General features: G+C 43.4%; 1 protein-coding gene across 1 annotated transcript in view; it reads left to right on the top strand.

Annotated features, from left to right (window-relative positions):
• Nucleotides 1–27,364, top strand: part of SLC41A2 (solute carrier family 41 member 2) — a 173,091-nt gene that overhangs the window by 104,906 nt on the left and 40,821 nt on the right. The window contains exon 8 of the mRNA XM_063447218.1: nt 6,665–6,744. Within this exon, the coding sequence (XP_063303288.1) occupies nt 6,665–6,744 (80 nt within the window). The remainder of the gene's footprint in view (nt 1–6,664; nt 6,745–27,364) is intronic.

Raw genomic sequence — 27,364 nt, 5'->3', positions numbered from 1 at the left:
GTAAACCCCAGCAACACAATTTTTATGATACACAAACAATTTTACACCTTTGTGATTTACTTCTTCCTCAACCCAACCTTCTAACTGAATAGCCTTCGCTACTCTGTACCATGCTTCAGCAGTCTTTAATAAACCATTATCTGTAAGCTTGCCTTTCATTTCTGCTAGTAACTTGCGCCAACTTTCTGGTTGCAATCTCCCACATGTCGGTACAGCAATTTTACATACTTTTGCAATCTTTTCAACACCTTTAACCATCTCTTCACCCTCTCTGTTCTCTACCAAATCACATGCTAACCAGCCCTTGCTGGGCTTATCTAAATCCTGTCCCATAGTCCCTTTACCCCTATACCAGCGTCCTAGATATAGAGAGAGAGAGGGAAATTTGAACAAGAACGTCTACAATGCTCGACTGCCACCCGAGAATCTTGGGACTTTCTCAGGTGCGTCTTCCCAAAACGTAGACTAGTCACTGAATCCGCCTACCCGGGGTGGTAGACACGGATTGGAGCGAGGTGAGAAGTGTGTGACCAATCACTTCTCTTTTAAGAGGAATGGGAGTGGATAGTATAACAATATAGAGAGTATAGAAAAGATGAAAGGCAAGGAAAAAAAAATCCTTAGAGACAGACACAGGAGTACATGAGACTCCTCTTTAAACAAACAAGACAACAATACAGTTGAAATACAGTGTATGCATCACAGTTCAAATGAAATCAACAGTAATTCTTTTCCTTTACTCATGTGCTTACTCCAAAGTCACCTCCCTCAACCCCGTAGTGCCCCTATAAGACCCACTTATAAGTCTCACTACCACAAATAAACAGAAAAACTGGAATTCCACCAGCCCCCAGCGCTCAGGGCGGCGGTTACCAAGAGAAAACTGGAATCCCCCCAGCCGAAGCTGAGGTTTACCAAAACTGGAATCCCCCCAGCCTCGGTACTCGGGACAGTGGTTACCAAAATTGGAATTCCACTAGCCCCAGTACTCGAAACTGTGGGTTACCACGTGCACAATGAGGCTAGCTAAGCTCTCAGAGTGTCACGAGAAGGATCACAGGAAATTATGAGTCTACACAAAATCCACAGTTCCAACAATCCCCTTTTTCCTTACAGCCACAGCCACGAGGCTCCTAAAAGAGGTAAACAGGCAAAGAAGACCCCCAGGAACGCATCCACAGGTCAACCCCCCTTTTTCCCTACAACCACGGCACCGTGGTTCCTAAAAGGAGTAAAACAGGCAACAGAAGACCCAGGCAAATCCCCTCGGGTCCACCCCCCTTTATCCCAAAAGGGGCAAAATACAAACAGATAGACAGATATACTGAAGACCCAGGCAAATCCCCTTAGGTCCACCCCCCTTTATCCCAAAAAGGGGAAAACAAGCAAGACAGAACCCCAGGCAAATCCCCTGCAGGTCCACCCCCCCTTTATCTCAAAATGGGGAAACAGGCAAACAATTCAAACACAATTCAAACACACCCAGGCAACAGATAGACTAAAATGCAGGTAAACAAATGAGTAACGAGACACCGGGCAAGATATTACCTGTCTTTGATGTCCTCCCGGGAAGCAGTCACAGACACGTGGACGGGTCAATCAAAGGGGCCGGAACGTACCGGTGGCTCTGCAGAAGTCTCTACCGTGTATCTGGAGGTGATCAATCTCCCTTCCTTCCCCCTGGATTCCTCCGTCCACCCTTGTCTTCCTTAGGACGGCTCACCGGCCGGACATAGCCCGATGCCCCACGTTGGGCAGCCAAGTTGTTATGGTACTTTTTGCAGTAAACCAAAATGTTTAAATGTCTATCTGTTCCTGTCCAAATCAATAAAATAAATTGCGTATATACGCTGAAGTAATTAAGTCTGACACACAAGGTTCAGGTTAAAATAACTTCGAGAAAATTTATTGGCAAGTGATTAAAAAGCGGACACGCAGGTCCTTTTAAGAGACATTTTACGTCATCATTGCTTATTAGAATATCAGTAAATAAACATCATTAATTGGATTAATTGTCAAGTGTCGGGATTAGTGTCCACCTATCAATATTATTAATTGGCTCAAAAGACTAAGTGGTTAATCCCGTGTCCACCCACCAAGAGGTGGGATTGTTCTGGACACGGGTGGGGGACAAGGGGTCTTGAGCGTCATTTTACACGGTCGGTGATCTCAGGCCTCGTGGCCAGGTGCAAGGTCTCTTATGAATAGAACATTTCATTACTACTGTGTTCGCATGGCCTTCAAATTATACTTTGTTGCAAATCTAAGGAAAAGTCAGCAATTCCTGTGTTAATCATATCTTTATAGAAAATACAGTCTTTGTTCTATTGTATTAGATGTGCTGGGAAATTCTGTCATGTAAGGTGATTTTAAAATGAACAAGTTAGGTTATGAGGACAAAATGGAGGATTGAAGAAGTCAGGTTAGGGGGACAAAATGGAGGATTGTCACAGTATAAAGTTAAAATGGAGTTAGTGCAATAATTGAATACAAATACAATAAGGTTTTTTAAATAATCCCACATCAACACAATACACGGGCATATGACCTCACTGATATGGTAAGGGCAGAGTGAGGGCAGGAGGAGGCGTGGGTACTAAGGACAACCTTCTTTTGTTCTAGGGGCCATTTTCTTTTAGGGCATTTCAGCTGACAAATGAAAGCAATATACATGTAACAGCCCGTGAAGCTTTGAAATAACATGGTGCAAAAATAAAAAATAAAAAAAATAAATAAATAAATAAAATAAATAAATAAACTCACGGAATGCAAACAATATACCTACAGCCATTAATCACTTTTCCTCTTCACAATCTAGCTTAACAACTTTGCATATTCCCTCTATCCACATTGCATAGTAATGCAACAAATCACACTTGCCTTTACATTTTTAACTCGTCCAAATAATTCTCTATTCCTGCATCAGATTCACTTTCCTAACCTTCGTAATAAACACTGAGCTACATCCCTGACTCCTTATCTTATACAACAGTCTTGGAGAAAATACTTTGTTCCATTGCTAAATCTTATTAGTTTCTGAATAATTTTACTGAACGCAGAACTGAAAAACCAGGAATGTCACCCCTCCCTCTCCCCCCTCGCGTCTCACAGAAGGCAAGGAGAGAGCCAGCATGAAGTTTTTTAACCATGTCAGCGCTGGAAAGACCGTTACGTTACAATTATTGCAAAAGCAAAGAGACACAAAAACACAACATTTAATAATACTCTTCAGTGAAACTCAATACAAAACCCCCACCCTCTACCAGGGTAATGGCTAACACAAAATACAAAAACAATTATTATAATATACATACATTCTTAACCCTTTGTGATCTAGTTCTTCCTCAACCCTACCTTCCTGCTGAATAGCATTGCTACTCTGTACCAGTAAGCTTGCGTTCTTCTCTGTCAGTAATCTACCACATGAAGGCACAGCAATTTTACACACTTTAGCAATCTCTATCTTCAACTAGATCACACGCGCTAGTCAGCCCTTATTGGGCTTTTCTAACCCTGTTCCATTCCCCTCCTATACAGGCGTCCCAGATATAGGGGAAAAAGGTTTTAAACAGTGTCTACAATGGTGGACTGACACTCGAGAGGGGTGGGTCCCCCCCAAGTGCGTCTTCCCAAAACGTAGACTAGTCACTAATTGGAGCGAGGTGAGAAGTGTGTGACCAATCACTTCTCTCACAATAGAAATAGGAGAGGATAGAATAATAATATAGGAAGTATAGAAAAGGGAAAAGGCAAGGAAAAATCCTTAGAGACAGACACAGGAGTTTAAATAACTCCTAATTACACAAACAAAACAACAGTACAATTGAAATACAGTGCATGCATCACAGTTCAAATGAAATCAACAATAATCCCTTTCCTTTACTCGTGTGCTTACTCCAAAGTCACCTCCCTCAATCCCGTAGTATCTTACTACCAGCGGCCAAGGATAACAGCTAACACCGGTCCGAAATCCATATGCCTCCCTCGTCACAGCAGCCCACTAATAGTGTCTGCGCTACCCTCACTCTTGTAGTGCCCCTATAAAGACCCACTTTATAAGTCCCACTACTCCGTGGTGATGAAGACAGCAATGCCTGCCCGAATTCACACACCACCAAATAAAAATTGGAATGGCTCCAGCTCAGCGCTCAAAGCTGGAGGGTACCACCACTCTGCAAGCAGAGTAACGTGCACAGAGAAGCTAGCTAGGCTATCAAAGTGACACAAGAAGGATCCCCAGGAAACTATGAGTCTACACAATCTCCACAGATCCAACACACCTCTTTTTCCCTACAGCCCCAGCCACGAGGCTCCTAAAAGAGTTAAACAGGAAAAGATGACCCCCAGGAACACATCCACAGGTCAACCCCCCTTTTTCCCTACAACCACAGCACCGTGGTTCCTAAAAGGGGTAAAACAGGCAACAGAAGACCCAGGCAAATCCCCTCAGGTCCACCCCCCTTTATCCCAAAAGGGGTAAAATACAAACAGATAGACAGATATACTGAAGACCCAGGCAAGTCCCCTCAGGTCCACCCCCCTTTATCCCAAAAAGGGGAAAACAAGCAAGACAGAACCCCAGGCAAAACCCCTGCAGGTCCACCCCCCCTTTATCTCAAAATGGGGAAACAGGCAAACAATTCAAACACACCCAGGCAACAGATAGACTAAAATGCAGGTAAACAAGTGAGTAACGAGACACCGGGCAAGATATTACCTGTCTTTGATGTCCTCCCGGGAAGCAGTCACAGACACGTGGACGGGTCAATCAAAGGGGCCGGAACATACCGGTGGCTCTGCAGAAGTCTCTACCGTGTACTTGGAGGTGATCAGTCTCCCTTCCTACCCCCAGGATTCCCCCGTCCAACAGCATCTTCCTTAGGACGGCTCACCGGCCAGAGGCCATAGCCCGATGCCCCACGCTAGGCGCCAAATTGATGTGGATTAATTTAGAAATAAACAAATATGTTTAAATGTCTATCTGTTCCTGTCCAAATCTGAGATGATTAAATTGCGTATACGCAGAAGTAAGCTCACACTGACACATGGAGTTCAGGTTAAAAGCACTTCAGAAAATTTAATACAATCTGGTTGGAAAACAGTTGTGCAGATCTTTTTAAAAGCAAAATGACATCATCATTGAATATCAGATAATAACAAATAAACATCATTAATTGGATTAAACATTATGTGACTAACTTCGTGTCCACCCACCAATATTATTAATTGGCTCAGGGGTTTGAGTGACCAGCTAGGTGTCCTCCCACCGGGAGGTGGTATTGTTCTGGAAAAGGGTGTGGACAGAAGGCTCAGGCGCCATCTTTCCCAGCATGAGGTTTACTCGGTGGAAAGGGGGGCTTGAGCGTCATTTTACACAGTCAGTGATATCAGGCCTCATGTCCAGGTGCAAGGTCTCTTATGAATAGAACATTTCATTACTACTGTGTTCTCGTGGCCTTCAAACTATACTATCTTACAAGTTTAGGGAGTAGTCAGCAACTCCTGTGTCTTTGCAGGAAATACAGTCTTTGTCTACTATACTAATTGGGTTGGGAAATTCAGTCACGTAAGGTAGTTTTAAAATGAACAAGTTAAGTCATGAGGACAAAATGGAGGATTTGAAGAAGTCAGGTTAGGAGGACAAAATGGAGGATTGTCACAATATAAGGTTAAAATGGAGTTAGTACAATAATTCAATACAAGTACAATAAAGATTTTTAATAATCCCACATCAATATATTGGTCCCCATGTGAATTTAGCTTATTCTTTTTGCAAGAAGAGGCACATTCTGTCTTTTTCCCATGCAAACACCAACAATAAATAGTTTACTGTGTAGCTGCAATGCCCTCCCCAGTGCAATGTTAGGGGGTGTCTAATGGAGGTGGATTTAAGTTGTGTGTTTAATCTACTGTATACTGATTTGCAGTTGAAGATTGGATCATTGTGCTAATTTTCCAATTGAGGAGCAGGGCACCAGTCTAATAGCATGCACTAGAGTTAAAAAAAAAAAAAAAAAAACAGCTTAACCCCTTAAGGACACATGACATGTGTGACATGTCATGATTCCCTTTTATTCCAGAAGTTTGGTCCTTAAGGGGTTAAAGGCCACTGATTTAAGGTGTGTTTCTGTTGCTGTACGCAAGTTAAGACTGCTGCTTAAGACCCATTTTCACATTCATGCTGTTAAACCATAACTGAATGCTATCCTTCATTATACCACTACTGTTCCTCTGTTAGTCCTCCCTTGCAGCTATAGACCACCCACGTTATTTATGTCTAACTGAAAATTGCACAACAGTAGCTATAAGGCTTTTTTTTTTCTTTTTCTAAGGAACTTTTTATTTTTAAGCCTTATCTTGCAAGTTATTTGGGAGTTTTTTTTCCATTTCTTATATATATATTTTTTTGTTTGTTTGTTCTTTTTTTTTCTGTCTTCTTTTTCTTCTCAGCTCTTACTCGTCTACTAATTAAGTCTGTGCCTGAAGCTAAGATAGTGCATTACTGAGACAGACTACAAAGGAAAACCTGCATTGCTTGTGACAAAGGATCCCAAAGGATCTAGCATAGCATTTGAACTTATAGCATTTTAAATCAAGATTTTAAATAAATCATGAAGTACCTGCTGCATTCTGCTAAATCTAATGAATAAAATATGTTTTCCAGCATTGGTGGTCTTATATTGGACACAACGGTTTCTGATCCGAACCTGGCTGGAATGGTTGTCTATACCCCAGTCATTAATGGTAAGCATGCATATATATCAATGTACTTTTAACACTGTCTGAAGTGATCTGCGAGATGATTAGAGTTGGGGCTGTATTTATGATTAAATGTGCATGCATACTGAGTACGTTTATGAAGTAGTCCCTGCTTACCACTTACGTTCTTAAGAATATCTAATACAGGATTCACTGTCGAATAAACGCTTTCTGAATGAACTAGTTCACTTAGTTTACAAGCCTCTCGCATGCAGATATAAGGGTAATATTTATTTCACAGCTGGGAAGGCTCATTTCAGAACACTCTTTTCAAACGTGAAATTATTATTTTTATGCTAGACGTAAGAGCATCATCATTTACTCCCATGTAATCCATATTGTGTTTTAGTAATTTCCTGATGCGTGATCATTATGTGTGTTCTCAAATGAGTTCAGGAATTCTGCTCGATGCTTCTTGAGTTATTACACTTATGGTTAGAAGCATATGGCAGCCCGTACATTAAACAGCACAATGCGTGAAGTGGGAGGCAACTGATCTGAACGCTACAGTAAGTGCTTACCACTAGCAACATGAAAGCGATGTCTGTCATAATAAAACCAATTACAGCTGCCAATGTGACTCCCACTCCCCGTCGAAGCATTAGGTCTACGTTGGCCAAAATAAGATGTTGAATGCGGGTAGGTTATTCCTAGTGTATATGATTATAGGGTCACTCTAAGCCTGAAGTGGTTATAATGCAGATTTACATTTACATAATGATTTTTTGTGTATGTAGCCCCTTCCCTGAGCTGTCAATAAATTATTTTTGTGTAAGATTTAATATACAGGTAATAGTATGTACAATTTTATGTTAGCCCTGGTTTATTTAGGGCTCCTTTATTTTTTTATCAGTTCTGTCTCTGTGCTTAGCCTTTGAAGGAACACTATAGGGTCAGGAACACAAACATTTATTCCTGACCCAATAGTGTTAAAACCAGAGTATAGGTGGCTTGCTCCCCCTCAACCTTCTTAAAAGGTAATAAAACTTACCTTACCGAACTTACCTAAAACTTACCTTATTTCCAGCGCTGCGAGGGTCCGCTGGTGCTGGCCCCATCCTGATCTGCCCCTTGCTGACATCATCAGAATTTATGATTTCAGACAATCCAATGCTTTCCCATAGGAGGCGGGATGGGGACAAGACCAAACGCAGGCTTGGCCAATCAACTCTTCCTTCTAGAGATGCATTGAATCAATGCATCTCTATGAGGAAAGTTCAGCATAGCGACACTAAGTGGCGGTGCTGCACACTGTTCCAGGAAGCACCTCCAGTGGCCATCTGAGGAGTGGCCACTGGAGTTGTCCCTAGGGGGCAATGTAAACACTGCCTTTTCTCTGAAAACGCCTGCAGTGAATGATTATAGTTTCCCTGTAAATAGCATCTGGATGAGGTTGTTAAATATCCGTGGGCCACTGAATTATTAAATGTTTCTTCAGAAGATGGCGGCATCCTCAAGGCAAAGCTTTTTGTTAGTTTCTTCTTCCCCATGGTTACTACACACCAAGCACTCATTCCGACTCCTTTGAGGGACTTTGCAAAAATTACAGAAACACCAAAACTAACGAAAGTGTTCTAATAAAAAAAAATCATTTTAAAAACAAATTATAATCCTTTTAATATTTGTTTCAGTATATCTAATTAATTGCTATGGGATTTTTAGACCTTGGGGGGTGTCAATCCAGTAAACTGTGAGGGGGGGGGGGGGTTCTCAAGGAACAGACTTTGCATTTTATAATTAAAACATGCAGCATTCTGATGTCAGGATGTCTTACAAAAGTATATTGTTATAGTGCATGTTGTATTCCAAGTAACAGGTTAGTCAAGTGGAAACAATCCTACTGTGTTGGTGATCACGGTGATCTCACTCGGTCTGTAGATAGCTGGCATGACATGGGAGATTTGGCCTGGGCTTAAGAGGGTAAAGAACAAACATTCCAACATAGATGCAAACTCAATCAACAATAAATCCCTTGTTATACATAAATCACGTTCCTAAATTCCACATTCCTTCATCCTAATATAAGCTACTGAAGCTTAGAGTGAGAATTGTAGCAGAAGGTAAATATAAACCAAACTTACTCCTGCATCGTTTGTGTCCATTTCATTGCTCCATATCATTCTAGCAATAGCTATTTCTGGATACATCAGTCGGTTTAGACGCATGCATGCACTTCCAAGGGGGTTACATTTATTTGTATAGAATGATAACAGTGTGGAACAGGTGTTGGATGGGCTGTGACTTGCAATTACACAGCATCCGGTGAGACGACATAGAAATTGGTTAGTCTTGTCCAAAAAGGAGTGTCAGCCCCTGGCGTGCAATCACACCTAGTAGACATGCAGACGCACTTGCCAGCCTCACTCTGGGATGTACATAAGCGTCAGCGGTGTTGTAGCATCTTGTGTAAGTTCAATGTCTTGAGTGAATTTGATCTGATCTGATGGTACTATGCTGTTTTTTGGGGGATTTTTTAAATCGCACAACCCACAGATTTTAGTTGTGTAAAAATCTCACATATGACAGACCGTTCCCCTTTAAGGAGAAGCAGTAAAAAGTTACTGCTTCTACCCTGATTACTCTACTATTACCAAGCCTTCCTATTAAACTTTAATTCACAGTTTTATACAGCGGCTTATCCATGTATAATAAATGGAATCGGTACTCATACATGGACATTACTGTTATTGGATATCACAGCTCTCATTACTAGTCGCTCTTTGTACCGGCCATCATTAAATCCTATTTCACTGTTTTGGCTTCGAAGTAGGACACATTGAAAGAAAATGAACATAAGCATGTCATTCTATATTTTATTAGGTAATATGTCTGTAGTTTTATTTTTGCACAAAATAGAAAATAAAAGGTGCGTAGTGTATATACCAGAAGGCAAACTCCATTTGAATGTGTTACTTATAAATACTAAGGAGTCATGATGTATTTAACCTTTTAACAGGCCAGACTCTTCAATCCAGTAACAGAATGTGTTTTTGTAGTGACTTTCCCTATTCTCACAGATCTAATAACACTTCTTTAACCTTGGTGTGATCACACCAAATAAAATTTCTCCTACAAGCTATATAAACGTGAGGCAATGGCTGATAACTTGAAATTCAGTCTATTTAATATTGCTTATTATTTTATTGCCTTGCAATATAGTAATTTTAATCATTAATTGTTTTATTTGTATTTTATAACTGGGCATGATGTCTATGAAAGAGCTCGAAGATGAAGAATTACCTAAGATAACGCCAATGTCTTTCCTTTAACCCAGAGTAAAATGTACCGTATCTTTTTTTATTTTTATTTTTTTCAGTTCCCCTAGTGTCCGACTGACAGGAAGGTAGTGTAAACGAGGTTAGGGAGAGAGAAAAGGCACAGGGTCCACAGAGAACAAGGGACCAGATAATCTGGTGTAAACGCAGAGGAAAAGCCTCAAAGAAAAAAATACAAATCTCTCAATTCACTCTAAGATACCTCGACACCGTGGTCTGACCACTAGTGTCTACCTGAACCAACTCTCCCTACTAAACAGGGCCGGCGCAACCATTAGGCGAACTAGGCATTCGCTTCGGGCGCCAGCCTGGCTGGGGCGCCCACCAGGATGTTTCCTGGTGGGCTGCCCCTGTCTGGGTCCGCAGCGCTGGGCGAGCGGCTCTTGAGCCGCCTCCAGCGGCGTTCCAATCCTCAAGGTGCCTGAAGGCTGGGGCACCGAGAGGAGCCCTGCCACAGGGGGGCCATGAGGTGGCCATCTTGATGGCAGGTGCCTGCTATGCCAACAAATGCCGGTCACCGGAGGAGAGGGGGAAGGAGAAGCCAGGCGGCAAGGGAGGCTGTTTTTGCAGCCTCTTACCCCTCCCTCACACAATATGACGTCATTCCGGCCCTGGAATACTAAACAGCACGCTGGAGGAGTGAGGCGCTGCCCCCACACTGGACCCCAGGGAGGTAGGGAGGCTGGATCAAAAAATAAAATTGTGCGAGTCTGTGTGTCAGTAAGTGTGTGTTTGACTGTCAGTGAGTGTGTGTGTCTGTCAGTGAGTGTCTGCCTGTGTGTGTGTCTGTCAGTGATTGAGTGTATGTCTGTGTGTGTGTGTCTGTCAGTGAGTGTGTGAGTGTTTGACTGTCAGTGTGTGTGTGTCTCTGTCAGGGAGTGTATGTATGTATGTCAGTGAGTGTCTATCTTTATCTGTATCTGTGTCTGTCAGTGAGTGAGTGTATGTGTGTCTGTCAGTGTGTGTTTGTGTCTGTCAGTGATTGAGTGTATGTCTGCCAGTGAGTTTCTGTGTGTGTGTATGTGTGTCAGTCAGTGAGTGTATGTCTGTCAGTGAGTGTGTGAGGGACATGAGGGGGTGGAAAAGTTGCACCGACCCTGCTACTAAAGTTATAAATAAATATACAAACACCTAAAAATCAATAAACATAGTGGTAACAAAAATTAAAAAGTGCTACAAAGTGCAGTGATTAAAGAAAAAGAAAACGTTCAGCGCACGTTTCGGCGTGTTCAAAACGCCGTCGCCAGGAGCCTGTGGTTTACTTTATTTCTCCATCTTCTGCATGAGTTGTAGTGAGAGATTGTTCTTACCCAAGTACCTCAAAATCTTTTCCTGTGCTGTCCATCGATATGTATGTGTGATATGTGTCCCACAAGCACATGGTGAATATGGTAACCCATACCTAATGTGCATGCAAGCTACAAAAACACATTCAAACGCTCGAATCCCACTTCTGAGAGCAAAGGAGATACACAACAGTGTGCTAGAAATCCCAATCTTTGTAACTGTAAAACTCTTTGCTGGACAGCTTTCTGTTATTCTGTTGTTTTTATTGTCCAAAGGTATCACGTGTGCTTCATTTTTTGCGCTTGAGAATTAATTAAATTTCTTCTTTTTTTTTTTTTTGATGAAGCCCTTCACTGATTTTCTTCCCACACATTTGTCAATCTGAGATAAAAAATAATTTATGCCAAAGATTAGCAATTTATCTCTGAAATTCCACATGCACAAATTGTCCTGATCCTTTGCTCATAGTACAAATAATTTACATGTCTGTAGTCACACCATTCATACCGAGCAAGGCCCTATGAATAATTGTTTTACTTCTGTGAAGAATTATTCTTTATCAAGGTCTATGGCAAGCTGCCAGCTTATTTATTTAGGCTGCTCGTGATCTCAACCCAGCATTTGCAGATGACCTATATGAAAAAAAGGATAAAAAGCTTAGCATGACAACAACTGAGAAAAAGGATGCTTTTAGCATCAAAAAGAGGGCACGTGCTATCATCTGAACATACATAACAGCCTGTCTTGCTCTGTGGATTAAAGGAAAGATGTTCCAAATATCATTTGAAGCCCACTGACTTCTTTTATAATGTACTGGTGGTATTTCAAATGAAAGCACACAATATATGGGCTGTAATGAGCACAGAAACAGCTGTACACTAATTCTGATTGACCAGAATAGAAGGAAGCAGTATGATTCTGTCTCTTCAAAGTCGATATCGAGACCGTGAAAAGGTTCAGAAGCGGGGATAAAAAAATAAAATGCCAGGATCCTTCAGAACAATTTTTGTGTTTGTCCATAATTAAGAACAGTCTGTCAGAGTGATACCGGAGAAACTGACGGAAGCCAAGCACAGAGAGATGGACACAGGTTTCTTCAGGAAGGAAGAGATTCTTTATTGGATCACCGATCGGGACTCAGAGGGACTAGCGTCACCAAAATACAGCAAAGTCTGAGTACTGAATACATAGAGTACATTCCTTATATAGCACTGTAGCTCCTCCCACAATTAACTACACCCACACATACCCTTAACCTATTTAATAAATAGAGTCTAAACTCATCCATCCGGTCTAACCACGTGGCTCATCTGATACAAAGGAGAGGGACGCGTAATTCCAGTTCTTACATTCCTGCACCTGGTCAGTACAGTGATAACAGTATCTTAGCTACGTGTAATTAACTAACTGATACTACAAACACATATACATACATATGCCTTGTGGCAATCTTAGCCTGCTAAACTTGTATTTTACTGGAATTACATCACATTCCCCCCTTTGATGCCTCTGATATTTCACAATTACTTGAGGCATCACTTAACCTTGGTTTGCATATACCTCAGGTTACCATGAACCAGACCAGACTTATCTTATGATGTGAATCTTCAACATTCATCTTCTTGCATTGGTTCTCCCTGATCTAGAGCCTTATACTTATATATCGCCATTATCTGTGCAGCAGCCTTCCTCTCTGCTATACTTCCTATCAGGCTTTGCACAGACCTAACTACTAAGGGTATAAGACACGGTAGGAGTAGACACAACAGTAAAATCAGTAGGACTCCACCTACCACTGCCTTAAGCCCTCCAAACCACTCATACCAGCTACCAAACCAACTACTTGGATTGTACCCTTTCCATACCTGAGTAGGCACATGCGCTAGTTTAACCATATGGCTAGTAAGCTCAGCTATTGCTTGCCCTTCGTCATCTATTTGAAGACAGCAATTGCTCAGGTTAAACTTCCCACATACACCTCCCTCTACTGCCAAAAGGTAATCCAAGGCTAATCTATTTTGGTAGACTGCTGTCCTCATCCTGGTGTTATGCTTCGCTAGAAGATTGAGCGCTTGTGATGTCTCATTTGTGATAATCTCAACCACCGCCTGTAATCTTATAATACGGTTGAGCATATAAATAGGGGTTCTATAACCAAAGGTACCATCCTCAGCCCACGTGGCTGGCCCATAGTAATCTATAATACGCTGGGGAGGCCATTCATCATCTTCCCAGGTGCCTATCTCTAAGGGTCCCCTTTTCTTCCTATGATTCACATCATACACTTTAACACCTAAAGTCTCACCTGTTTCAATCGGTAACAAGAAGAAGGATGGTTTGAGCATACCCAACACACATGCCCCTTCCCAGTCCTGTGGCAACTCCGAATAGGCTTTCTTACCACAGATCCAGTACAAATTTGCTGGGGCTCTCCAAGTAGATGTGATGGATAGATCAAACCACACATCCTTTAAATTGGCATATCTAGCAAACGGGTTAGATGGTTCTGAGACATTTGAAGCCGACCACCAAGTTGTATTTTTAGTATCATCATCATAAGCTTTTTGCCCTAGACAAGTTAATTCTCCTACAGAAGTATTATACATTATTCCTTTCCTTGCTATGCAAACATAACCTATGATGGAGGTCTTTAATCTCCACTCAGATTTACCTCTAACACTCAAATGATAATCGGCTTGTGTAGATATTAGTTGGTCAACTGCCTCAGAACCGGACATTACCTCCTTTGCTTCCCAAGGCCATTGGTCTCCCATGTTAGTACCTCCACACACATAGCAGTTGGTAACATTAAGACTACCGGCAATACTTTCAGCTAGGTCAATGAACAGGTTTTTAGCGTTATGGGGGATCTTATTATCTATACTCATCTCTTCATAAAAGGAATGGTATACTTGATGAGTCTGGGAGGATACCGTATCAGTCTCTATTCCTATAAACAATAATGTCCCAGGATCTAAACCCGTCCCGTATATTTGAAACCCAAATAAATTTCCATACTTATCTAAGAACTTGTCGGGGTTATTAATGAGTATATGGACTGGGTTGCATTCCATAGACTTACAATAAGGGCTAGTCGGCAACTTAGTCACTATCATGTCTTTGTCTACTGTCTGTCCCCAAGTTGCCCACCCCACACAAGACCAATATGGGCAAAAGTTATAATCTCTATTTGGGCATCTAGGACTTACATATTTATTTTTGCTACTGAGACAAATATATTTATCGTTAGACCCATACGTCCTCTCCCATCTAAGATCCCCACATACATTCCACGGCTTTCTACCACTCGATATCGCTTTACACGCATCAAATAGCAGAACACCCGAAGAATGTACGGATTCTAACACCGTTTTATTAATTAGGGTCCCCTGAGGATCTCCATTCCTGAGAGTCAACCAAATTGTACGAGGTTGATACTCTGGACTGAAGCACTTAGGTTCTCCTACTCCTAAATGGCACACACTATAGTCTATATTTAGGTATCTACATCTTGATACCTCTCCTTTACATTCGTATTGTGAATGCCAAATTAGGGTTTGGGAAATATGGTTACCTGTTCTCGTAGTCTTAATGCATACCTCACAGCTAGGAGTGTCGGTACCTCTACCTTCCTGAATATAAAAACACATATAAATAAACACAATCAAAAGCACATCTTTCGCCGTCATCCTCAGTCTTCGTCCGTGCGATGGAACCTCAGCTTCCAGGATGTGAGGGCTGCAGGGAATGGAGTTCTGCTCGTCTTCACAGGTGTCCCTTCGAGACTTTCCTGGCTTATACACTATGTGTTGGTAAGCGGACAGGCTTTATTATGGCCTTCTCACTCACACCTGTAACAATAAAATTTGTAATCCACAATAATTCCTCGTTACTCCGACTGAGTAGTGCGTTTCAACCGGATCTTGCAGGGATTCTCTGGATCTGCTGTAATTTGCCAAGAATCGACTGCTGCTGGTTTAACCCTGGAGTGATGTATCCACGGAGTTACTTCGGCTACTTTTATCGCTGTAGGGGTAGACAAAAGAACAACATAAGGACCTCTCCACTTGGGCCCTAACGGTACATTATTCCACTCTTTAATCCACACTTGGTCTCCTGGATGATAACTATGAACAGGGGGATAAATATTCACAGGTAATCTATCTTGTACCCATTTCTGTACCTCCTCCATAGTCTTACCCAACTCTACAACCTGCTGCCAGGTAATTCCTTCTCCCAACTGACTCAAGTCCCCCCTTAAGTTACCAAGTACGGGAGGTGGTCGCCCATACATGATTTCAAAAGGAGAGAGGCCCATCCTTCTGGTAGGGGTACTGCGGATTCGCAATAAAGCTATGGGTAAGAGAACGTTCCACTTAAGTTGGGTTTCCTGACACATTTTAGCCAACTGGTTCTTTATAGTTCTATTCATTCTCTCTACCTTACCAGAACTCTGGGGTCTATATGCAGTATGAAGCCTCCACTTTATACCAAGCATATGAGTCAGTTGTTGTAGGCACTGATGAACAAAAGCTGGACCATTGTCCGATCCTATAGAACAGGGTAGTCCATATCGGGGTATTATTTCTCGTAGCAGGAATCTTACAACTTCTCCTGCTTTCTCTGTACGAGTAGGACATGCTTCTACCCAGCCTGAATAGGTGCACACAATTACCAACAGGTAACGATGTCCACCCGATTTAGGCATTACTGTAAAGTCTATTTGTAGATCGGACATGGGGAGTCCCCCCATAAACTGGACTCCTGGTGGCTTTACTGGTCCTTGTCTTGCATTATTCTTAGCACACGTTACACATCTGCGTACAATGGCCTGAGTCAAGTTGGACAATCTTGGTATGTAGAAATGTTTCCTGAGAGATTCTTCAGTACTGTCTCTCCCAGAATGTGTCCCGTTGTGATAATTTTGGACAATTTCTACCGCTAGTGATGCTGGTATGACTATTCTTCCATCTTCTAGCTGATACCACTTGTTCTCCAAATACTTTCCCGGTTCAGTCTTTAACCACTCCTCTTCTTGAGCTGTATAAACTGGAGTCCATTGGGACAGTGGAGTTGGTATAAGAGCAGCTATATGCCCCACATACTCCTGTCTTCCTGATTCAGCAGCACGCTTAGCTGCACTATCTGCCATCCGATTTCCCTTGGTTACATCACCATCTCCTCTCAGATGCGCTCGACAATGTATGATACCGACTTCTTTCGGCTCCCACACTGCTTCCAATAGTTGTAGGATTTCAGCTGCGTACTTGATTTCTTTGCCTTCTGAATTCAGTAGTCCTCTTTCTTTATACAAAGCTCCGTGGGCATGAGTGGTTAAAAACGCATACTTAGAGTCCGTATAGATATTTACTCTTAAACCTTCAGCCAATTGTAACGCTCGTGTTAGTGCTATTAATTCTGCCTTTTGTGCTGATGTTCCTTTCGCCAGTGGCCGAGCTTCTATCACCTTGTCTATTGTTGTCACTGCATATCCTGCATAGCGGATCCCTTCTTTCACATAACTACTGCCGTCGGTGTAATATTGAACATCGGGGTTCTGGATGGGAAAATCACGAAGATCTGGTCTACTTGAAAATACTTCATCCATTACTTCCAAACAATCATGTTGACTTTCAGTAGGTTGCGGCAAAAGGGTAGCTGGATTTAAGGTGTTTACAGTCTCTAAATGCACTCTTGGGTTTTCACACAACATTGCTTGATACTTGGTCATACGGCTGTTACTAAACCAATGATTTCCTTTGTAATCCAACAACGTCTGTACTGCATGTGGGACTCGTACATAAAGTTCTTGACCCAGAGTGAGTTTATCGGCTTCAGCTACTAGCAGGGCGGCTGCAGCTACGGCTCTTAGACAAGGTGGAAGTCCGCTGGCCACTGCATCCAGTTGCTTAGACATGTAGGCAACAGGTCTTTGCCATGATCCCAAGTACTGTGTCAATACTCCCACAGCCATTCTTCTTTGCTCGTGTACATATAAGTAGAATGGTCGTGTGTGATCAGGTAGACCTAATGCTGGGGCACTCATCAAAGCCTTCTTCACATCTTCAAATGCCGTTTGCTGTTCTTGGGTCCATAAGAAGGGGTCGTGCTCTGTACCTTTGATGGCTGCGTACAGAGGTTTTGCCAGTATCGCATAGCTGGGAATCCATATCCTACAGAAGCCTGCTGCCCCCAAGAATTCTCGCACTTGTCTTCTATTCTTGGGTATTGGTATTTGGCAGACAGCTTCTTTTCTCTCTGGCCCCATAATCCTTTGACCTTCAGAGATATGGAATCCCAGATACTTGACAGTTGGCAAACACAACTGAGCCTTCTTCCTGGACACCTTGTATCCTGCCTTCCAGAGAATATGTAGTAGATCGTGCGTTGCTTGCTGACATTTTTCTTTTGTAACTGCTGCTATCAACAAGTCATCTACATATTGTAACAATACACATTCTCCTGGGATAGACTCGAAATCCAGTAGATCTTGACTTAGAGCTGAACCAAATAGGGTAGGTGAATTTTTAAACCCTTGGGGCAGTCTTGTCCAAGTCATTTGGCGTTTTGAGCCCGTTACAGCGTTCTCCCATTGGAAAGCGAAAATACATTGGCTTTCTGCGGCAATTCGGAGGCAAAAGAAGGCATCTTTGAGATCTAAGACTGTGAAGTAAGTAGCCCCGCCCGGAATTAAAGCAAGCAGGTTATATGGATTGGGTACAACTGGATGTATGCTAACAACCGCATCATTGACTGCTCTTAAGTCCTGTACAGGTCGATACTCATCTGTACCGGGCTTTTGAACAGGCAGCAATGGGGTGTTCCAGGGGGAAGTACAGAATTTTAGGATACCATACCGTATGAACTTATCCAGATAGGATTGGATGTTCTTCTTAGCCTTCTGCGGAATGTGATATTGTCTTAGGCTCACTGGATAAACCCCATGTTTCAGTTCAATTTTTATTGGTGGAATATTGCGGGCCAGTCCTGGTGGGTTGTTCTCTGCCCAAACTCCTGGTATGTTAAACAATGTCTCATCACTCCTAGGGTTTTGGCTAGTCAACACTGTATAAAGTCGCCACTCTTCTTCCTTTGGTACGGATAAAGTCATAATACCTGAAGGTCCATTAAACTTTAAGGATGTTGTTCCATTTGGTAGGAACGTAATCTGCGCTTGTAATTTTGATAGCATATCACGTCCCAGCAATTGGACTGGACATTCAGGCATATAAAGGAATTGGTGTTTTACTACGTGGCCTCCCAATGTACAGAGTCGACTTTTAAGAACCGGTTTTTCAGCACTTCTTCCAGTTGCTCCTATCACAGTAATAGTCCTTCCAGATGGAGGAGCAACTAGATTAGTCACCACTGAATGTTCAGCACCAGTGTCGATCATGAACGCACTCCTCTTCCCCCCTATTGATACATCGACCATAGGCTCCGCTCGACCAAGGGGGAAGGAGCCCGGTCGGTATCAATAGTCCTCCATGACAGTGTCAGCCAATCCTACAAAGTCCCTACCTTCTCTATCGCGGGACCTTTGCGCTGCTGGAATATACCTGTCTTCCCTAACACTTCCTCTGTTCCCATTACTCCCTCTATAACCATTACTCCCTCCGGGGCCTCCTCTACCTCTCGCTCTACCTCTAAAGTTTCCGTAGCCTGCCCTGGGTTGGTCTCTCTCGTACTGCTCTCTTTGCGGACATTCGTTCCTCCAATGCCCTTCTTCCTTGCAATACGCGCATTGATCCCTACTCAAAGGCTCCCTACTCCATCTATTATTGCCTCTATCTGGGCCCCGTTTATCTACGCCTGCGATCGCTACCGCTAGCATATCAGCCTTTTTACGCATCTTGCGCTCTTCCTCTTTCTTACTTTCTGTATCCCTGTTCATATAGACCTTATTTGCTACCTCCATTAGTTGGGTGATGGACATACCTGCAAACCCTTCTAACTTTTGTAGCTTGCGCTTAATATCTCCGTAAGCTTGGCTGACAAAGGCGGAGTTAACCATTCGGGAATTGTCTGCGTCTTCCGGATTAAAGGGGGTGTACAAGCGGTACGCCTCCAATAATCGGTCATAAAAGACACTGGGCGCTTCATCGCTTTTCTGGATCACCTCAACTGTCTTCGACATGTTAATGGCTTTCTTTCCTCCGGCTTTCATGCCAGCAATTATAGCGTCTCTATAGGCTCTGAGTTGAACCATATCAGCACCATTTACGTTCCAATCGGGATCGGTGTTGGGATAGTGTGTCGCGGCCCATGCTGCTGGATTGGCTTGGTTCAAAGCACGGGCTCTATCCTCTAATGCTTTAATGGCTGCTTGATTTATTCTTGTCCTTTCCTCATTGTTAAATAAAGTCATTAGTAACTGCTGGCAATCAGCCCATGTCGGATTATGCGTCTGTACTATTGAGGTGAACAGATCAGTCATAGCTTGTGGTTTCTCAGTATACGAGGAATTATGGGTCTTCCAGTTTAAAAGATCGGTTGTGGTAAATGGGACATATACGAAGACTGGGTCAGCGTGTGCCATTTGACCTGCGGCATCGATATAAGCTGACCCGGGATTCAGACGAAGAGGCATCTGATAGTGCTTTAATTGTTGGGCACCAGTCAACTGTCGGGTTTGGATGGGGCTACGTAGAGAGGCGTCAGTCATGGGTTCCGGTCGGGGAGAGATAGGGTATGGGGATGTGGGAGGTCGGTTTTGGGAAAAGGTGGTAAATAGAACACTTCGGGCCGAGCTAGATGAAGCTTGACCGGAAGTCTGAAGTGGCGCCAAATCAGGATATTCGTTTCTAATGGGGGTGGGTTCTGGTTCCGGAAGGGGAGATTTAGTACGAGGGGGGGTGGATCCTGTACTGGAGGAGGAAGCGGAAGTGGATGAGGGTAATGAGGGAAGGGTTACAGGACTTCCTGTATTTGCGTCACTTCCTCTTACCGGAAAGTAAGGGGGCGGCAAAGGGATCTCGGACTCAGGGGGCGTGTCCAAAATGGGCCTAACACCAGTCCTAGTGGACGAGCAAGTCCTAGCTACCATGAGGCGACACTGCTCCTCGTGGCATGTCTGGAGCCATTTTGGCGAGTCATTTACGGCCTGTCTCCAACAGTCAATATAAGGAAACTGGCCGTAAAGTTCAGGCCTACCTGATACAGCCACGTGTAAGCGCTGTACCAGAGTTGGATCCAAACTGCCACGTGGCGGCCATGCCGCAACCAAAGTAGGCCACTCCCTAGTGCACAAAGTGACCAAACGTACAGGGGACATCTTAACCCCAAAATCACAAACTTTGAATCCCTTTTTAAAATTCTTAACCATACATCCTAAGGGATCCGGAATCGTTGACTGCGACGCACCCATATTTAACAGTGGAACGTCGTCGACAACGATTACTATACACGCGTACTATTCAACAGTCACACCCGTTTCCTCTGGCAACAGCACCACGTGGTACGGTTACCAAGTGAAACGTACACAATAACAATAAACACTCAGGGAATTCCCGTACACACACAGCTGTTACACCAGTCACTATATAATCAATATTATGCCCTTTGGCGTAACTATACAGTCACCCACGCTATAATTCTCTATATACGAATTACCCGTCTATAACACACCCCAGTAACATCGTCTTTTACAAATAGCGGTTACAGTACGGTTAGCATAGGTCAAAGCACAAGTTAAGGTCACAATACAATTATTAGTGGTTATGGTGTTAAACATGCAATGGACGACAATGATTAGTACTTATTATATAATGTCAGTAAATATACAGGGTTATGGTACCGTGCACTATAATACAGCAACACACTATTAACACTCTCGCTAGACGGCTGAGCTCGCGCTATCTAACAAGATATACACTTTACTAAAACAATCGTTAACACATTTACAATTCCCAACTAAACTATTGGCCAGTACCTTGAATGGACTACCTAAAACTATATACACCCGTTTTGGTTAGCCACACTGCCCAATCACCACATATACATAGCGAGCTAGAGAACCGAATTTACACAGGCGCCTCTTAGTCGCACTATACAACGAGCTAGAGATCCGAATTTACACAGGCGCCTCTTAGTCGTACTATCAAAAGTCTAGTGGGTTCCAAATTTACACGCCTTCCCACTTAGCCCAGATAGGATGAGAACTAGCGAACCGAATTTACACAGGCGCCGCTTAGTCTCCCGGTCCCTCCGACCTAGCGAACGTAATATACACCCTAGAACGCTAGTCTAGACAAGACACCGGTGTCCGGCTAGGGCTATCTTACACCAGGACCCCGCCTGACTAACCAAATCAAACGGTCTGACTAAAGAGCGTTCGATCGAGCGGTGCGCCTTCGCTCCTTCCCTCCGACAGAGGGGGCAGATACAGATTCAAAAACCCCTTTGGGCCTACCGCACAATCGGTATACCCCTAGTGGGTCCTGCCGTCTAAAACAGCAGTTGTCTTACCTCCTCGTTCCTGAACCTGAGTTCACACTCATCGACGGGGACACCCCAGCACTTCTCACGTAGAGGCCGATGATCTCCTGGACAACAGACCAGTGGCGCCGAGACGAAGGGAGGTCCACGCAGAAGTTCAGGGGTGCAGCCGTAGAGAACGTGGGCAAAGATAGACCGTCTCACGCCTCTGCCTCTCAGCTACCGTTGAACGATGAGCTTCCCGGCCAATGCACCAAATGATACCGGAGAAACTGACGGAAGCCAAGCACAGAGAGATGGACACAGGTTTCTTCAGGAAGGAAGAGATTCTTTATTGGATCACCGATCGGGACTCAGAGGGACTAGCGTCACCAAAATACAGCAAAGTCTGAGTACTGAATACATAGAGTACATTCCTTATATAGCACTGTAGCTCCTCCCACAATTAACTACACCCACACATACCCTTAACCTATTTAATAAATAGAGTCTAAACTCATCCATCCGGTCTAACCACGTGGCTCATCTGATACAAAGGAGAGGGACGCGTAATTCCAGTTCTTACATTCCTGCACCTGGTCAGTACAGTGATAACAGTATCTTAGCTACGTGTAATTAACTAACTGATACTACAAACACATATACATACATATGCCTTGTGGCAATCTTAGCCTGCTAAACTTGTATTTTACTGGAATTACATCACAAGAGCATCACTATTTTCTTTCAAGAATTCACCAGAATATGAGAGCCAAAATGTTGAAGAATCTCTCTTAAATTTTGAGATGCTGAAGGGAAAATATGTCCCATATTAATAGTATACCTAAAGTGACACTGTAGTCACCAAAACAACTTTAGCTTAATGAAGCAGTGTAAGGATCTTGCCCCTGCAGTCTCACTGCTCAATTCTCTGTCATTTTGGAGTAAACTCACTTTGTTAATGCAGCCCTAGTAACATGTTACTGCATGTGACTTGCACAGCCTTACTAAACACTTCCTGTAAAAAGAGTAGATCTGTAGAATGTTTAAACTTACTTTAGTGCAAATTCTGTTGAATTCAGAATATCTTACCTCCTGCTCTGTTAATAGCCTTCTGGACCCTGCAGGAGCCTCCTGTGTGTCCAATTTACAGAGCAGAAGATACACCATTCTAAACAAAGTTAACATTGAACTTTTTTCATGCAGTTTGTGTGAGTCACAGAAACAATAGTGATTTATCTCCTAAATGGCAGAGGATTAAGCAGTGAGACTGCAGGGACATGATCTATACACCAAAAAAGCTTCAGTAAGCAAGATTTGTTTTGATGCCTATAGTATCCCTTTAACTGTATGGCTGCTCATTTCCTTAAACTCAACCTGTACAAAACAAAACTTCTGGTCTTTCCTCCCTGAAGTCTAGCTACTCCTATATCTGTCTACGTCCAAGTCAATAGCGCTACCATCACTTTTACCCCGCCGGCTCGTTGCCTTGGATGTTCTCCTTGACTCTGATCTCTCCGTAATGCTGTTCCAACCTACCTATCTCCCTAATATACAAGTATGTCCTATGCTCTGCCGAAGAACTGCGTCTATCCTCTGTCCATACGCCTACCTTTCAATCCTCGCCTTCAAGACTTCTCTATGGTGATCATTGAAAGCTCACTTTTTCAGGAAAGTGTATCAATTTTCCATACTTGCACCCTGATTCATCTCCTGCAACTGTCAAAAAAAAAAACACACTAACCGCTCAGTGAATACTATTCTAGCAACCTACTTTTCTACCCTACCCTTACCTTTTGTGTCACTATACCACACTCCCTCTAGCATGTAAACTCATTGAGCATGGCCCTCAATCCCTCTGTTCCTGTGCGTTTATCGCGTCTGGTTACAATTACATGTCTGTTAGACCACCCATTGTATAGTGCTGCAGAATTTGCTGGTGCTTTATAAATAACTGTAAAAATATCATTTTTTTTGCGCACATGCTAGTTGCTTTATACTAATGTGTTTCCCCGAAAATAAGACCGGGTCTTATATTAAATTCCCCCCCTAAAAACGCACTAGGGCTTATTTTCGGGGGAGGTCTTATTTCTCCCGAACATAGACCAATTCAATAGGGCATAAAATCCTGCAAATCTATGTTTGGGGAAACTTCCCCGAACATAGTTTAGTTCAGTGGCAAATGGAATCTTGCCTATCTATGTTTGGCGAAATTTCCCCGAACACAGATTAGCGAACGACTAGGGCTTATTTTCAGGGTAGGTCTTATATTAGGAGCATATCCCAAAAATAAGCTGGGGCTTATTTTCGGGGGATGTCTTTTATTCTGGGAAACACTGTATATAATTAGATTGCATGTGAGAAAAAAAATAATACCCACTTTTCAGACCTCAAAAGATGGCAGTTGAATTTTTATAATGCTTTATTATTATTATTTATATAGCGCCAGCAAATTCCATAGCGCTGTACAATATAAATGCAATTCACAAAAAATGCAACAATTAATTTAACTCTCCTTTAAGTTCAGCATTTCTTTCAATCTGCAGTAACCAGGAAGTGTGTAAAATGTCTATGCCAATCCAGTGACAATTGGTTTTAGAAGCAGTGTGCGTATACCACTTACACCCACCTGTTTTTAGAAAATTGGCACAGCGGCAGGACACTTAACCATCTCCTAATATTGCTATGATTCAGTCCTACACGCATGACCAGGGATGTTTTAATCGGTTATCAATGCCAGAGATGGGAGGCAATTTAATAGGGCTGCAAGATATCCCTTTTTTATTTATTATCTTTAAAAAGGAAATAAAAGGAGAACTAGGGGGGTGTAGTCTGCTGTCGGAGTGAGCTGGACGCATCCAAGTGAAGCTTTGCAAGGACCATAAGGCCAACAGCAAACTTAAGCGATATTACACGGCTTTAACCCCTTAAGGACACATGACATGTGTGGCATGTCATGATTCCCTTTTATTCCAGAAGTTTGGTCCTTAAGGGGTTAAAGATTACCTAACCTGAGGATAGCACCATGGATAAACAGGCCCCAAAACAGTCCAGGAAGCAGCCGGAGCAGAGCACAATGGTCTCAGACCTGTTTGCGGCCTCCTGAGCCCTGCGACCAGAAATCCAAGAAAGCACTGCTACGTCAGGCACACTGGCGACTGATACCTCACAAATCCCTACTGAAGCTCTCGGAGGTGCACACCTACCTTGCAGTGGAGATAGCTCGAAACACTGCCGAAGTCAAGGCGGAGATTCAGGCCTTGGGCACGAGAATGGCGTTACTGGAGTGGAGTCCAAAGCTGTGGCCCACAATGAAGCCACTGCCCAGATAAATTGCCTCACGTTCAGATTGCCGGCAGGTGAAACTGCCTTGGAGGACCTAGCGAACTGGTCCAGGCGTAATAACCTCCGCCTGCGGGGGAAGGCTCCTTAATTGATTTGGTGAACACCATCTGCAAACCGTTGCTTCCTGAGGTGCCAGACCACATGTGGCATATTGAGTACGCCCACTGGGCACATCGCGCTAGACAAGCAGATAATAAGATGCCCAGGGACGTGATCCAATTTTATCAAACTAAAGAGGCACTCTTACAGCGGGGCAGAGAGGGCCCGATAAGGCACAAGGACTCTGCGATCACACTGTTCCAAGATCTGACACCGGCCACGTTGCAAAGACGTTGAGAGTGGATGTCCTATACCTTTCCCTGCCTACCCTTGCCGGGGGGGGGGGGGGGAGGCAGGGGACGGGGAGGGACTGCCCACATTGCGGTTGTCAATTAGGGACAATTAGGGACACACTACTGGAAAACACGGCACGGGCCATAGTTTGGTCCAGGAGAACCTATTACGAGAAATCAAATAAAATGGACACATTGTTAATAGATCTCTTCTCCCGAGACAACTAAAAACACACATCATGAAAATCAAGGACTTTTCGGGGGCTTATCCCACGACTCCTGGCGATATAGCTAAGGTTTTTACGGAGTACTTTGCAAAGTTGTATAACTACACTAACCCTGATTCTGTTAATAAAAGGATGAAAGCCAATGGTATCCGGGCTTTCCTAAGCCAGTTGGACTTCCCAACTTTGGCAGGGGCGGATTCAGACACCCTGAGGAACCGGATCTCTCTTGAAGAAATTGATCTGGCCATATCTTCTCTGAAAAGTAACAAAACTCCAGGCCCGATGGCTTCTACAGGAGTTAAAACATTTTGCAAGGAATTGTCACCCCACCTGCAGTCGTGGTTTAAAGGTGGCTGTGCAACAGCTAACTTTCTTTAAAAAAATGTGTATTAGGGAGCAATTACCGAGGGGCATGATTACAGCTTTTTACGCCCACCTTAGCACCAATACTTCAGAATGGGGGTAGTTAACATATATCGACCAGTGGGAAGCTGATCTAGGCAAATCTTTAGAGGGGGTTGGGTGGCATGAAATTTGGGAAGCAAACTCGACTTTGTCTATATGCATCACTCTGCAGGAGCAGTCCTATAAGACCATGTTTAGATAGTACACCACCCCTGTTAAATTGTGTATAATGAATAAGATCCCCATAGACTTGTGTTGGAGAGGGTGCGGACAGAGGGGAACTTATATCCACATGTGGGGGGAATGTCCAGACGTGCAAAGGTTTTGGACAAAGATCAGAGAATTATTGAGGGATGTTCTAGGTAAAGATGTTAAGTTAGACCCGTGGGTATTTTTATTTGCTAGACCCTTGGATGAGTGGATAAAAACGGAGTAAAAACCTTTGCACAAATTACATTTGGATTCAATGAGGGTGTTAGCACAAGTCTGGCTTCAGAGAGAGACTCCTTCAGTGGAAGCAGTGGTCCAACAAATCAAGGACACTTGTCTCATGGACAAGCTAACGGTCCAAGTGAGGGACACTATGAAGACATTTGAGAGGGTATGGTGGGGCCCATGGATGTCCAGTGATGTGGGCGACTGAGTGATGGGCGGGGTGGGTTCAGTCCCCCACCTTAACCACGCCTACACTCTTCACGCCTTATGACGTCACTGGTTCCATCTCGTGTCCCCTACTGGGGGGACTTTAAGGATCCCTGCGGGGGATATTCCCCTGCCTCGATCTCTGGTAAGATGGGTAGCCTGTGGATGTTTTCGGGCCTCTTTTGCCCGAATTGGCTTCCTCCTCCATCCCACCCCCATGTTCAGATACTCACAGCACTTTACCACCCCTCATCCCCACTTTTACTTTTTTTGTCTTTTACTTACGTTCTTATTGTCTGTGGTGCCTACCGTCTATTAGAAGGGGCCTGTGGCGACAGTGGGCACATGTTCTTCCCAGCTCCTTACAAATTGGAGGGCAGGAATCAGGGCTGGCGTTAAAGGGATGACATGTGCCTTGCTGTTATTTATTGCTCACTAGTGTTCTTAAGCTAGACACCAAGACTTTTTAGGTCTTTCTTCCTGTTGATACCGGAGAAACTGACGGAAGCCAAGCACAGAGAGATGGACACAGGTTTCTTCAGGAAGGAAGAGATTCTTTATTGGATCACCGATCGGGACTCAGAGGGACTAGCGTCACCAAAATACAGCAAAGTCTGAGTCCTGAATACATAGAGTACATTCCTTATATAGCACTGTAGCTCCTCCCACAATTAAC

This window comes from Pelobates fuscus, chromosome 3, assembly GCF_036172605.1.
Source record: "Pelobates fuscus isolate aPelFus1 chromosome 3, aPelFus1.pri, whole genome shotgun sequence".
NCBI classification, from domain to species: domain Eukaryota; kingdom Metazoa; phylum Chordata; class Amphibia; order Anura; family Pelobatidae; genus Pelobates; species Pelobates fuscus.
Note: the sequence above shows the minus strand (reverse complement) of the source record. Positions and strands in the feature narration are given on the sequence as shown.